This window comes from Urocitellus parryii, chromosome 3 (assembly GCF_045843805.1).
Source record: "Urocitellus parryii isolate mUroPar1 chromosome 3, mUroPar1.hap1, whole genome shotgun sequence".
NCBI lineage: Eukaryota > Metazoa > Chordata > Mammalia > Rodentia > Sciuridae > Urocitellus > Urocitellus parryii.
The window spans coordinates 211,460,233-211,472,373 of NC_135533.1; the positions used below are offsets into that span (position 1 = coordinate 211,460,233).

The 12,141-nt window shown below is 53.5% G+C and overlaps 1 protein-coding gene across 3 annotated transcripts; it reads right to left on the reverse strand.

The window, feature by feature from the left end:
* Window positions 1-872: 872 nt before the first annotated feature.
* Window positions 873-10,982, reverse strand: Icam1 (intercellular adhesion molecule 1). 3 transcript variants are annotated; one of them, XM_077795779.1, is made up of 7 exons: window positions 10,877-10,982; window positions 8,401-8,661; window positions 3,025-3,330; window positions 2,419-2,706; window positions 2,086-2,340; window positions 1,685-1,933; window positions 873-1,600 (listed from the first exon to the last, which is right to left on the reverse strand). In XM_077795779.1, exons 1-7 carry the CDS (start codon window positions 10,941-10,943, stop codon window positions 1,428-1,430), a joined length of 1,599 nt encoding a protein of 532 aa, XP_077651905.1. In that variant the 5' UTR covers window positions 10,944-10,982; the 3' UTR covers window positions 873-1,427. The 3 variants fall into 3 exon arrangements, with proteins under 3 accessions (XP_077651905.1, XP_026255489.2, XP_077651904.1); XM_026399704.2 differs by having other exon boundaries at window positions 873-1,603; XM_077795778.1 differs by having other exon boundaries at window positions 873-1,621.
* Between the last annotated feature and the right edge of the window lie 1,159 nt (window positions 10,983-12,141).

The following is a 12,141-nucleotide window of genomic DNA, read 5'->3' on the forward strand; positions in this document are numbered from 1 at the left end:
TCGTAGTCCCGCCTCCTTAGACCCGCCCAGAGAGGGGCCCGAGATCCCCAGGGGACCCAGGAGCCCTGCAGAAGATATCAGTCCCTTTTAGCCCAGCAATGAGATTCCAGACCCCATTGACAACCAGTTGTCATTTCAATTTTGTGGACGGGGTCCAGATAAATTTTTTTAAACTCCCAGATTTAGAACAAAGCCTCAGATCGAGCCAACAGGCAACCTTCTCTTGGGAGAGGAAGTGGGAGGTTAGGAGCTGTGGCTGGGCTACATAGAGTTTCCTCCAGTAGATGTAACAGGGTTCTCTCTACTCACAGAGGCTGACGCTGAGGCTGATGAAAAACTTTATTGGCATAAAGGAGAGGCTTCCTGAGCTGGGAGGGGGTCCAAAGCCTGGCAGGACTGGACCCCCATCACTGCCCCCAGTGTCCTGAACACTGAAGGGTTTCGGAGCTGCACGGTGTTCTATTCCTTCATGGTCCCACTGAGGCAGAGACAGGTGAGATAAGGTGGGGTACACAGTTGGGAAGAATTTCATGGGACTTTATAGTGTCGCTGCACAGGAGGGGCATAGTCACTGAGGATCACTGAGAACATAGGCTGAGAAACATGTGGGTGGAGAGGTGATTAACAGCACCAGTGCCAAGAAGGGGAAATAGTAAGGTCTCAGTGAGTGGTGGCCAAGCATGTCACCATTGCTAGCTCCTACGGTGCCTTAATGCCTGACAGAAAAAGCACCCTTTCTGGGAGAAAGCAGCTTGGCCAATGGAGTATGAAAGTCCAGCCCCACTTGATCTTTTTACCAGGCACTCTTGTGCAGTGCCCAGCCAGGACAACTCTACCTGGCGACTCTGAATGTAATTAGACGGAGAATTCCATGAGAGTGAGAACCTGTGTTCACCTTGTTCACCATTGTAGACTACATAAAAGGTAGGCAATAAATAGCTGGCAAAATACCAAATTAATAAATACATCATCATCAAGAGTTGGGGACAACTGGACAGCAGTGTCAGAGCCTTAGAGGATGTATGGGCCTTTTTGTTTCACTGCTACCTAGGTCTGTGGGTTTATTCTTCCTTGGGGCTGCAGGGCCCCGCATAGGCAGTAGGGAGCGGACCTCGGTATTTCCAGGCTGGGGATCCACAAGGTCCACGGCCACCACTCCCCCACTGTCCTGGTCAGATCCTACATGTGTCCAGGTCTTGGCGTCTCCTTTTGGCACAGACTGTGACTGCGGGTCAGGTGTGAGGCCTGGAGATCCTATTTGTGCAGATGCCCCGACACCAAATGTTGTCTGCATCCTCAGGCCACGGTCCTATCCTGTTACCCTGAGGAGGTGGACGTAGCCAAATGGCTTCTGACCACCATTCTCTTTCGTGCAACACCATGCAGATGAGGGGGTGGCGAGAAGGAGGCCCTGTCTTGGGGTGTGCTCAGGGGGGCGTGGCCTGTGTTTTCAGCTTCAGGGCGGCAGCGGCCTCCTGCGCCTTCAGGAGCTTGTATATCTTGATCTTCCGTTGGCGGTTATAGAGGTAAATGGCCGCGACCACAGCGCCCAGGATGGCCCCAGCCGTCAACAGAACGATGATGAGCACATTTTTCCCGGCTGCTGGAAGGACACAAGGGACTGAGGATCAAGCTAGGATCTCTGTTCCCACCTGCGCCCAGCCCCGCACACTGGCACACTCACTGAGCACGGTCAAGAACACCTTCCGGGCCACCGCTCCACGAGGGCTCTCTGCCTTGCAGAGGTAGGTGCCCTCATACTGCTTCTTGACAGGTCTCAGGTCCCCAATGGGCAGCGGAGCCCTATCCGTTTCCCGAAGACAGGTCAGCTGAGGGACCGGGTTACCCCATGCCTGGCACGACAGGTTCTGGTTGGTCTCTTCTGGCCACGTCCAGTTCCCCAGGCAGTCACTCTCGTCCAGTCGGGGCCCGTCTAGGGAAACAGCAGGATGAGCGAAAGGGGGACAAGGACACCCCTCACATCTAGGACTACCAGGGGTGGGGACAGGCCTTGGAGGGCAAAGTTGACGGGGCCTTTGGGCTGGGCCACAAGGGCAGGGGTCATTGTGCAAGACCTCCACTCACACAGGACCCGAAGCTCCTTGGTCTGGTTCTTGTACAGCACGTGCCCAGCCACCTCCAAGGCAGCAGAGCAAGAGAAGTGGCGACCGTGGTCCTCAGCTGTGGCGTTCAGCAGGAATTGGACGCTCGGGGCCCATGGCTCAGCTGGGGCCTCGCTCAGCCTCACCCTGAGGCCAACGGAGGCTTCACACGCCACTTCCACCTGGGTCCCTTCTGAAACCTCCTGCTCGCTCAGGGTCAGGTTGGGAGCTGGGAAACCTGAGGCAGAACACAACAGTGAGCCCAGCCCCCGCGGCAGGCCATGTCCCCTGAGAGCCTCACCCCTGCCCTTCTTACTGTAGACTGTCAGGTTCCTCCAGGACTCCTGGCTCTGGTTCCCCAGCATGATTGCACACACCAGCGCATGGTCACCCTTGTTCTCTGCAGTCCCCTCCACCCAAGCTGTGGCTGAGACGGAGTCCTCGTTGTACGTGACTGTGGTGTTCAGCCTGTGGTCCCCCAGGGCCAGGTGGACCCGGGCCTCTGAAGCTGGAAACAGCCCACCCATGGAGCAGACCACTTTCTCTGATGTGCCCACCTCCAGGATCCTGGGCGTCTCAAGCTGTGGGGAAGTCATCGGCAGGACTGGGGAGAGAGGGTGAGCGTGAACAGAGAGGCCGAGACATCCCACAGCTGGCTGGGGCATCTTTACTCAGGCCATAGAGAGTCCAGGAAGAGAACGTTCCAGGTGTGGGAGTAAAGATGCTCCAGATCCTGCGGCCACAGGCACCCCATCCCCAGGGCATCCCGCTCCTGTAGGTAAGCATCTGTCCTTTCCAAAAGCTTCCGCCACCTAGGCCACCACCTTCTCGATACTGGCCCAGCCAGGGGCTCCTTCCCAGGAAGCCGGCACCCACGCAGCAACGCTGTTCCCCTCCGAGTCCACCTTGCCCGGGGCCTCACCAAAAGTCCGGAGCTGCCTGGGGGCCGAGGTGTTCTGGAAGAATCCTAGTCCTTGGGGCCGCAGGTCCAGTTCGGCTCGGCACGTGAACTTGGCACCATAGTCACCTCTGCCCGCCAGCACCGTGGCGGTGCCCTCTGCTGGCTCCCCCACCGCAGGTTGCCGGCTCAGTTCCTCCTCCCCACGGAGCAGCACCAGGGTGAGCTGGGCCCGGGGTGCCCCGCCCTTCACCTGGCATTTCAGGGTGAGGTTCTCGCCCACCGGCTGCCAGGGGGGAAGGGGTAACAGCTCCAAGTGCTCCGGGAGCCCTGTGGGGAAAGTGGGGGAGTTTCCCATGAAGCTGGCCAGCCGGCACCTGTCCTGGAATCTCGCCACTCCCCCGACTTCCCAAAAGAGGACGCCAGGCAAGCAGACAGGAATGCAAGAGCTTCGGGAAGGCTGCTGAGAGGCCCAAGTGTTTGTAAAGGGGACCAAAAAATTCTTTATGCAGTGCAGCCGGATCTGAAAAGAACTGCAAACTCTGTGCCCACAGCCTGGTCAAATATCATGCCCAGGAGAAGCCCCTCCACTAGACATACTTTAACCAGGGCTCCTGTGAGCTGAGGGTGCGGCTGGGGCTAGAGCCCTGGTTCCACCCCAGACCACAGAACGAAACCTCTGCTCAGCCTGACTTTTTGCTCCATGGTGCACACCACCTTCTTTTTCTTCCCCATATTGGGGATTGAACTCCTGAGCTACACCCCCAGTCCTTTTTATTATTTATTTTGAGACAGGGTCTCTCTAAGTTGTTGAGGCTGGCCTTGAACTTCCAATCCTCCTGCCTCAGCCTCCTGAGTTGCAGGGATCACAGGAGTGCACCATCACGCTCAGCAACACATCTCCATCTTCTAAATATATACGACAATCTATTCTATTCAATTAAGTTGTTTCCCTATTTCCTCCTTTTGCCCAAGGAGGGAAGGGATGTGTGTGTGTGTGTGTATGTGTGTGTGTGTGTGTGTGTGTGTGTTGGGGACAGAACCCAGGCTCTGGGGGAATGCCAAGCACCCCTAGCCCAGGGGCAGAGATTTTTGTCTGCTTGGTTCTTTTGTTCTTCCTGGCATACAGTAGTTGCTCAATATTTGTCAAAAGAATGAGGTAGAGCAGGCCAAACTGATGGGAGGCTTTTCAGGAGCCCAATTTGTAAAAAAGTTGTTTTTTTTCCCCCCAGTGCTGGTAAAACCCAGGGCCTCACTGAGCTCCATCCCCAGCTCCAAGGGCCAGATTTCAAGGGAAAGAGAAGAAGGAGCTGTGGATCCCATGTTAAAAATGGGCAAATAGAAAAATGAAACCGAGGCTGGGGCTGGGGCTGAGCGGTAGAGCGCTTGCCTGGCATGAGTGAGGCCCTGGGTTCCCTCCTCAGCACCGCAGAGGAATCAACCAAGTGAGAGATCCATGGGCAACTAAAAAATATTTTTCAAAAAGAGAAAAGAAAAAGGAAACCGAACACCCCCTTGAATATACACACAACACGGAGGCCAGACCCCATTCCATACGGAGGAACAGAATCCCAACCTGATGCCCAGGACGTGTATTGCACCATGAGCTGGGGATTAGCACCAAGACCCCTGATGACCTTCCCTTCCCTAATCTCTTCTCAAGAGGTCCCAAAATGTCACCTGCAATGCCCCTAAGGTGTGGGGAGCCAGGCTGGCCTGTGTTGGACGCCAGCTTATGTGGCTTCTTGCCGTGGATGGTGGTCAAGTGCCTTTGCCCCTCTGAGCCTCAGTTTCCTGAACTGTAAAATGGGGCCATTAGAAGTGGAATATTATTAATCAATTTAAGAGACTGAGTGACTAGAAATGGGCAGGAAGCTTCTTTTTAGGGTGATGAAAATGTTCTCAAAGTAGATAGCGGCAGTGGTTGTACAATTCTATAAATACACTGAAACATTCATCCAGTTGTGCTTTTTTTAAAAATTTTGCGGTGCTGGAGACGGAACCCAAAGCCTTCGAATGCTAAGCCAGGTACTACCACTGAGCTATACCCCAGCCCCCAAAGGGGTGAATTTTGTGGTATGTAAATAATATCTCAGTAAAACTGTTAAAAAAAAAACAAAAGGTCACAAAAACCTCAGAGGTACAGCTCTTAACTCCTTTTTTTTTTTTTTTTTTTGAGTGGGGTGGTGCTGGGGATGGAACCCAGGGCCTTTGTGTGTGCAACACAAGCACTCGACCAGCTGAGCTATATCCCCAGCCCCAGCTCTTAACTACAGAAACTGGAAATGGCAGAATAGGAGGTCCCATCAAACCTCAGCCTCTAAATGGGACTCAGCAATCCTTAAGCCTCGTTCCCTTAAAGGACAAGGGGGTCTGATTTGTCCTTACCTCTCCTGGACCCTGATCCTCAGTCCCTCACCAAATCCTAGTCACTTCGTCCTTCATCCCTTCTTGGATGCCACCATTGCCAATAACATGTGCAGCCCCTCAGGCCCAGCCCAGCCACTTTCTGACTCCTGTACACCCTGCTACCTGGATTCTTGACCTGCCCACAAATCCTCCTGGCTCCCAGCACCCCAAGGAAGAGAAGGTCGCACGGCTCCTCCTTTCCACCCCAACAGTGTCCAGCTCTTCCTGACCTGCCCCCAGGATGTCCCCTTGTCCACGGGCTGTTCCCTCTGTGCTGGGGATTGACCTCGGGGGCTTGCCCATCCCAAAGGCACACGCTACCCCAGCCCCAGGGCGCCCATTTCTACCAACTCCCACACATCCATCAAAGTCCTAGTGGTCCCGTTCTCTAGGAACTATACTTCTAACTTTTTTTTTTAATATTTATTTATTATTTTTTTAAGTTATTGGCGGACACAACATCTTTGTTGGTATGTGGTGCTGAGGATCGAACCCGGGCCGCACGCATGCCAGGCGAACGCGCTACTGCTTGAGCCACATCCCCAGCCCCTATACTTCTAGCTTTTAAAAAAAAAAAAATTATTTTTTTAGTTTTTGACCTGCTCAACATCTTTGTTGGTATGTGGCGCTGAGGATCGAACCCGGGCCGCACGCATGCCAGGCGAGTGCGCTACCGCTTGAGCCACATCCCCAGCCCCTACTTCTAACTTTTTTGACAAGGCTTAGCCACCCAGAAGATGCCTCCTCATGTTGGCACCAAGAGTGGGGCAGAGCCCTGCCCGTCTCTCCTAGGCACTGCCCACCTCATATGCCCTGGAAACAACCGCCAGGCAGCCACCGGCCCATTTCCCAGAGGTGGAAACCAAGGCAAAGGGAGATCCAAAGTCACAGAGGAGAAATGCGGAGGAGCCAGGACCCAACGTGTAGTGCTGGGTCCTCAACTGCCAGGCGGAGACTCAGAGAAGCCCTTAACGAGATTTCCCAGGGGTTTTCAGAGGCCACCAGGAATGTTTGGGGACTTTCCTCACCTGGCGGCCAGCATCTGCTCAGACACCCTCCAAACCAGAAGTGGAGTCGATGAACGCCCAAAGGCTTTCACCCTCCTGTCCCCAAGGCAGGAGGTCTCCCGTGATGGAAAAGTAAACCTAGAACCCATGTCCCCCACCCTCACCCAGTCCCTAGAGCCACGCTGGGCCTGGGACCCAGACAGTCTCATTCCAGGTCACTTGGCCAGTTCTCTTTGTTGTTTCTCCTTTTCGTTTTGTTATGATTTGAATTGTATTTGTCCTTTTTCTCCCTTTGCCTTGGAAACTCATTCTCACAGATCAAAAATCCTCAAAGCAAAAAGGACATTACAAGAAAATCCTCTGCCTCCCCCTTTCCTGGGGCCTCTCAGCAGTTTTTCTATTCACAGCCAATTAGTATTGTCCTTGTCATTTCTCTCTCTTTTTTTTTTTTTTTTGAGATGGGGGTCTCACTAAGTTGCCCAAGCTGGCCTCAAACTTGTGATCCTCCTGCCTCAGACTCCTAAATTGCTGAGATTACTGGGCCCACATTATTATTTCTTGTGTTTCCTTTTAGGGCTCCTTTGTGTGTAAATACCACCTCCCCATCTGCCCCCTTTGGCTCTCTGCCACAGAAGATGGCATGCCACTCATGCCCAGCAGTACTTTCTTTTCAACTTTACAGTACACCTTGGAGCACTTCCCTTCTGGCACAGAGGAGCTTCCTCATTCTTTTACACAGTTACATACTATTCTCTGATATGGCAAACCTACTTTTCTCTCCCTGGCCCTCTAGAATGCAATCATTTGTGAACTTGTGTCCTCAAGCAGCTAAGTGGTAGAGAGCTTATCTAGCATGTGTCACATCCTGGATTTGATCCCCAGCACCACAGGAAGAAAAAAAATAAAAACTTTAAGGGCTCCACCAATGCCTTGATGGGAGGGGCCCATTTAGGACCAATTCCCAGGACTGGGATTTCTAAAGTGCAGAACACAAGCATATATCAATTTTTTGACACTACCAGAGATTGAAGCCAGGGGTGCTCTACCACACAGCTAATATGCAAATTCTTTTTAAAAAATTATTTATATTTTGAGCTGGGTATGGTGGCACATGCCTGTAATTCCAGCAACTTGGGAGGCTGAGGCAGGAGGATCATGAGTTCAAAGTCAGTCTCAGTAAAAGCAAGGTGCTAAGCAACTCAGTGAGACCCTTAGTTGAGGGGCACTCAACCACTGAGCCACATCCCCAGCCCTATTTTGTATTTTATTTAGAGACAGAGTCTCACTGAGTTGCTTAGCACCTCACCATTGCTGAGGCTGGGTTTGAACTCTCGATCCTCCTGCCTCAGCCTCCTGAGCCACTGGGATGACAGGTGTGCACCACTGTGCCCAGCAAGCAAATATCATTTTGAGACTCAATACCTAATAACTTGCCACAGGGTTGTGCTCAGACTCCCCACAGTCTGGCCAGCACAGCTGTTGTCAATTCTTTTAATCAATGTGTGAACAATGTCATCTGAGGGCTAGTTTTAATTTGCATTTGTTTTTAGGGTTAGGAAAAAATATTATTTTGCAATTCTGGGGATGGAGCCCAGGGCCTCACACATGCTGGGCAAGTGCTCTATGGCTGCTGGGCTGCACCCCCAGCCCATGCATCCTTTTCTAAAGCATCAGATCCAGAGCCTCCTGCTATGTTTAAAGAGTATAAAACCCCTGGGCGAAGCTCCGTGGTAGAGCATGTGCTCAGCATGCGCCAGGCCCGGGGTCCATCCCTAGCACCACACACAGAGAGATTAAGGTATAGAGAGATGGTGTTTTCAAAGGGTCCCAATTCCTGTTGATACTCGAAATGTAACCAAAGAAATTCAAAGGGCTTCCAGATGACAGTGGAACTTTCCCCCTGCCCTTCCGTGCGCTGCTCTGAGGTTCCACCCCCACCTCCCCCACCCCATCTCCCTAATCCTGTCCCCTGGCCCACACTCACTGTACACGGTGAGGGAAACCACAGCTAATGTCTGGTTTGAGCCACAGAAGGAGAAGCACATCGGCTTGCTGTCTTCCTCCACGTCACTCAGTTCGAACACCTTCCAGTTGTGCCCTTTGTCCCGCTCCTCCTTGGTCAGCGGAGTCTCCAGGCCCAAGAAGGCCTTCTCTTCACAAGTTGAACTACAGTTCACCAGCACAGAGCCTCCTCGGGGCAGAGTGGCTTCTGTGGGGAAGACCGACGTTTGGGCATCTCCAGGCTCTGGAACACAAGGGTGAGGACAGAGGCGTGACCCATCACATGCGCCAGCGTTACTGTGTGCCCAGCTTGGGCGGGGAGCTGGGCACACGGCCCTGAATTAACAAAACCCTCTGCCTTCAGTGTGGGAGACAGGAATATTCGTGAGCAAACAAGATAATTAATAAGGGATGTTAGTAAAGATTTGGCAAAAACAAAACAATGAGTGAACCAATGATGCCTTGGTGACAGAGCTGGGCAAAGACCTGAGTGACGAGAAAGGGCTGGCTATCCAGAGAAAAGGGAAGTGGCTTCCAGGCAAAAGGAACAGCAAATGCAAAGGCCCTGAGGCAGAGTGGCTGGAGCCCAGGAAGCAGGGGAAGGGGGAGTAGGGGGAAATGAAATCAAGATCACGTGAGCAGGAAAGAGCACACTAAAGAAGAGTTTTTAAGGCTGGGGATGTAGTTCAGTGGTAGAATATGCAAATATATGTAATATATGTATTACATATATTGTAATATATGTAATATATACATATACATAATATATATGAATATACATATACACAAATGCTTATGGTGTTCTTTGAGGACAATGAAGAGTCATGGAAGGAGAGTCAGATTGTAATACCAAGTCAGTCCTCTCCTGCCTTCCAAGAGGTCAGGGGAAGGGAGCTAGGAATCGAGCTAGCTCCTTACTCCTTCAGACACACTGTTTCCCCTCTCCGAGCCTCAATTTTCCCACTTACAAGGTGAGTGGGTGTAGTCACCACACACCCCTGTTAATAGGAGTCACAGCACAAGGCAGGTAGCGAGTGGTTAGCTATCTTGTAAGGAAGTGCGATTAGAAGGAAGAGGTTATGTTAGACCTCAGACTCGGCCTGCAAAGTTGAGAAAAAAAAAAGAAAAGAAAAAAAACTTAAAGTGCTGTGGGGGACAACTGTAATGTTTGAGGCCAGCCTCACAATTCAGCAAGGCCCTAAGCCAACTTAGTGAGACCTTGTCTCAAAATAGAAAATTAAAAGCTGGGGATGTAGCTCAGGTGAAGCACCCTGGGTTCAATCCCCAGTACCAAAAAAAAAAAAAAAAAAAAAAATTAATTAAAAAGGAGGGAGCCTGGCTGGATGGCCAATACCTGTACAATACCAATACATGCTACCTGAGGAGCATGGCTGGATTGAGCTTAGGAACTTGAGATCAGCAGGGGCGACATAGCCAGACCCCATCTCAAATGATAATAATCATGATGATATTAATATTAATAATAATAAATCTGAAGGGCTGGGGCTGTGGCTCAAGTGGTAGAGAGTCACCTAGCACATGAGAGGCACTGGATTCGATCCTCAGCACCACACAAAAAAAAAAATAAATAAAGATATTGTATCCACCTAAAACTAAAAAAATAAATATTAAAAAAAAATAATAATAAATCTGAGCACCCCTGCCTGACCCTTGCAAGATTCCAGGCCTCAGATTAGCTCTAGCTGGGGCGGAGGCAGAACACAACAGAGACTGGAAATTCTCCAAGGGTGATTCTGGAATTACTCCCATTTCACAGGGGGAAAGAGGGAGGGCAGGCATCGGCCTTGCTGGACAGCGTTGGAAAGAAGGAGACAGCAAGACGACACAGTTCCAGCTCCACCACGGGTTCTAATCTGGACTCATCCTGATTTCTAGTTAAGTCACCTCCCCTCTCTAGGCCCCCATCCGGCCTGGAGCGGGGAGCTGGGGAGTGCTGCTGCGACCTGCTTCAACCACCTGCTGCGACCTGCTTCGCAGTCCGTGGTCCCTGAGAAAGTGACTCTGGAATTCCCCTGAGCAGAAGCAGCCTGGACTTCCCCAGGGGCAGAAGATGAGGAACAGAATGTCTGTGGGAGGAGATGGGTCCCCAAAGCCTACTCAGAGCGGAGGCCAGCCCCCCACACCATCTGACCGTGTCCTGGGGCCAGGGTAGTGCTGCACCCCCACACAAAGCCTGCGAGGTGGTCCTTATAAATGGTGGCCCCATTTTACAGCCGAGACCCTTAAGTGTAAAAGGGGCCCGAGGCCACCCATCGAGGTCATTCGGAGTCTGGGTTCCACCTGCGGCTGGTGACTTTCAATGGGGGGTTCTAGTTCCATCTCCCATAACCCTAACATGACCCCTTGCCAACCGGAGAGGCGTCCTCCCACGGCGCACGTCCAAGGCGCACGTCGTATCCGGGGAGCTGACCTGACGGCCACCCGCACCTTCGACTCACCTGGGAGCAGAGCCCCGAGCAGAGCCAGGAGCAGGGGCAGCGCGGACGGGGCGCCGGCGGGGGCCATGGCAGCCTGGGCAGTTCGCAGGGAGCAGCGCGGAGGCGAGAGGCGCTCACTGCGCACTGGAGCCCGGAGAGCGCACGGGTCCTTTATAACGGCTGGCCGCGGGGGGCCGAGGGGCGGTGCTGCTTTCCCGGAAACCTCGAGCCTTCCCCTCCTCAACGAGGGCTCTGGCATTTCCGGACTGAGAGAATGCCCGCCCGAGCGGGTGGTCCTGCCTCGCTGGCCGTGGCAGGGTTGGAATTTCCAAACTGAAGCAAGGAGGGCGGCAGGGCCGGGAGGGAAGAGTAGGGGGCTGCTCCGGGCCACCTGGGGGCGGGGGTCTCATTCCCGGCCGGAGTAACCTCGATTCACCGTTTACTTAGTGATGGAATACTGCCAACTACCCTGAACAGTCGAGACTGATAACGTGTCCATTTCACAGAGGGGTAAACTGAGGCTGCGAGTTGCGAAGGGATCCGAACTCAAGTCTTGACTCCCCAGCTCGGGCAGGCCTCTCTAATCGAGTGGACAAGCCCCTCGCGGGGGTGGAAGCCCAGGGATCCTTGCCCGGAGTCCTGCATTCAAAGGTGCCCCTCCCCAAAGGACACGTTCCAGCCAAGCTGCCACCGAGGTTTCCGGAGAAGCGACCTGAGCAGGCCCAGGCACCTCCCGGTGCCCGCCAGCCCTGCGAGTGAGACGTGCGGCGCTCCCCGTCCGTGGGCTCCCGCCCCTCCCCCGACGCGCGCGACTTCTCTTCCCCTTTCGGCCTCGGCCACGAGGGCGTCTTCACAGCTCCCAGAAAAAGGAAGGAAGCCGGTGATCCTGACCCCCGGAGACCTTCCGCTGTCGTCCCAGGCTCTGCAGGGAAACTGAGGCTTCGCGGTGGCGCGGGGAGAAGGGCGCCTGCCCCAACTGTGCGCGCCCGGCCACGGCCTGCACGTGTGACCCCAGGTCTCGGCATCCACACGTCGAGGCTGGGGACCTTGGGTCTCAGGACTCTGAGCCTCGCCGCCTAAAGCTTCCTGTTGTGGGACGCTTGTGGAGTCGCTATGGAGACCTTGGAGGGGCCACGGAGGTCGTGAACCAGAAGGGGAAGGGAGAGGTCCGGGGGATGCGCTGGCCCTTCCTCCCGGGGACCCGGGCTGGGAATAACACGCCATCCGAAAAGGCGCCCCGCTCCCCGCTCGGATTTTTCTAAGGAATTTCCACGGGGATCTTTGGT

Coding starts and splice junctions, on each gene's coding strand:
- Icam1 (XM_077795778.1), bottom strand. CDS start 10,943: ATGGCCCCCGCCGGCGCCCCGTCCGCGCTGCCCCTGCTCCTGGCTCTG. Junction 2,707..3,024: donor CAGGCAGCTCCGGACTTTTG/GTGAGGCCCCGG, acceptor CTCTCTCCCCAG/TCCTGCCGATGACTTCCCCA. Junction 2,341..2,418: donor GAGGAACCTGACAGTCTACA/GTAAGAAGGGCA, acceptor GTTCTGCCTCAG/GTTTCCCAGCTCCCAACCTG.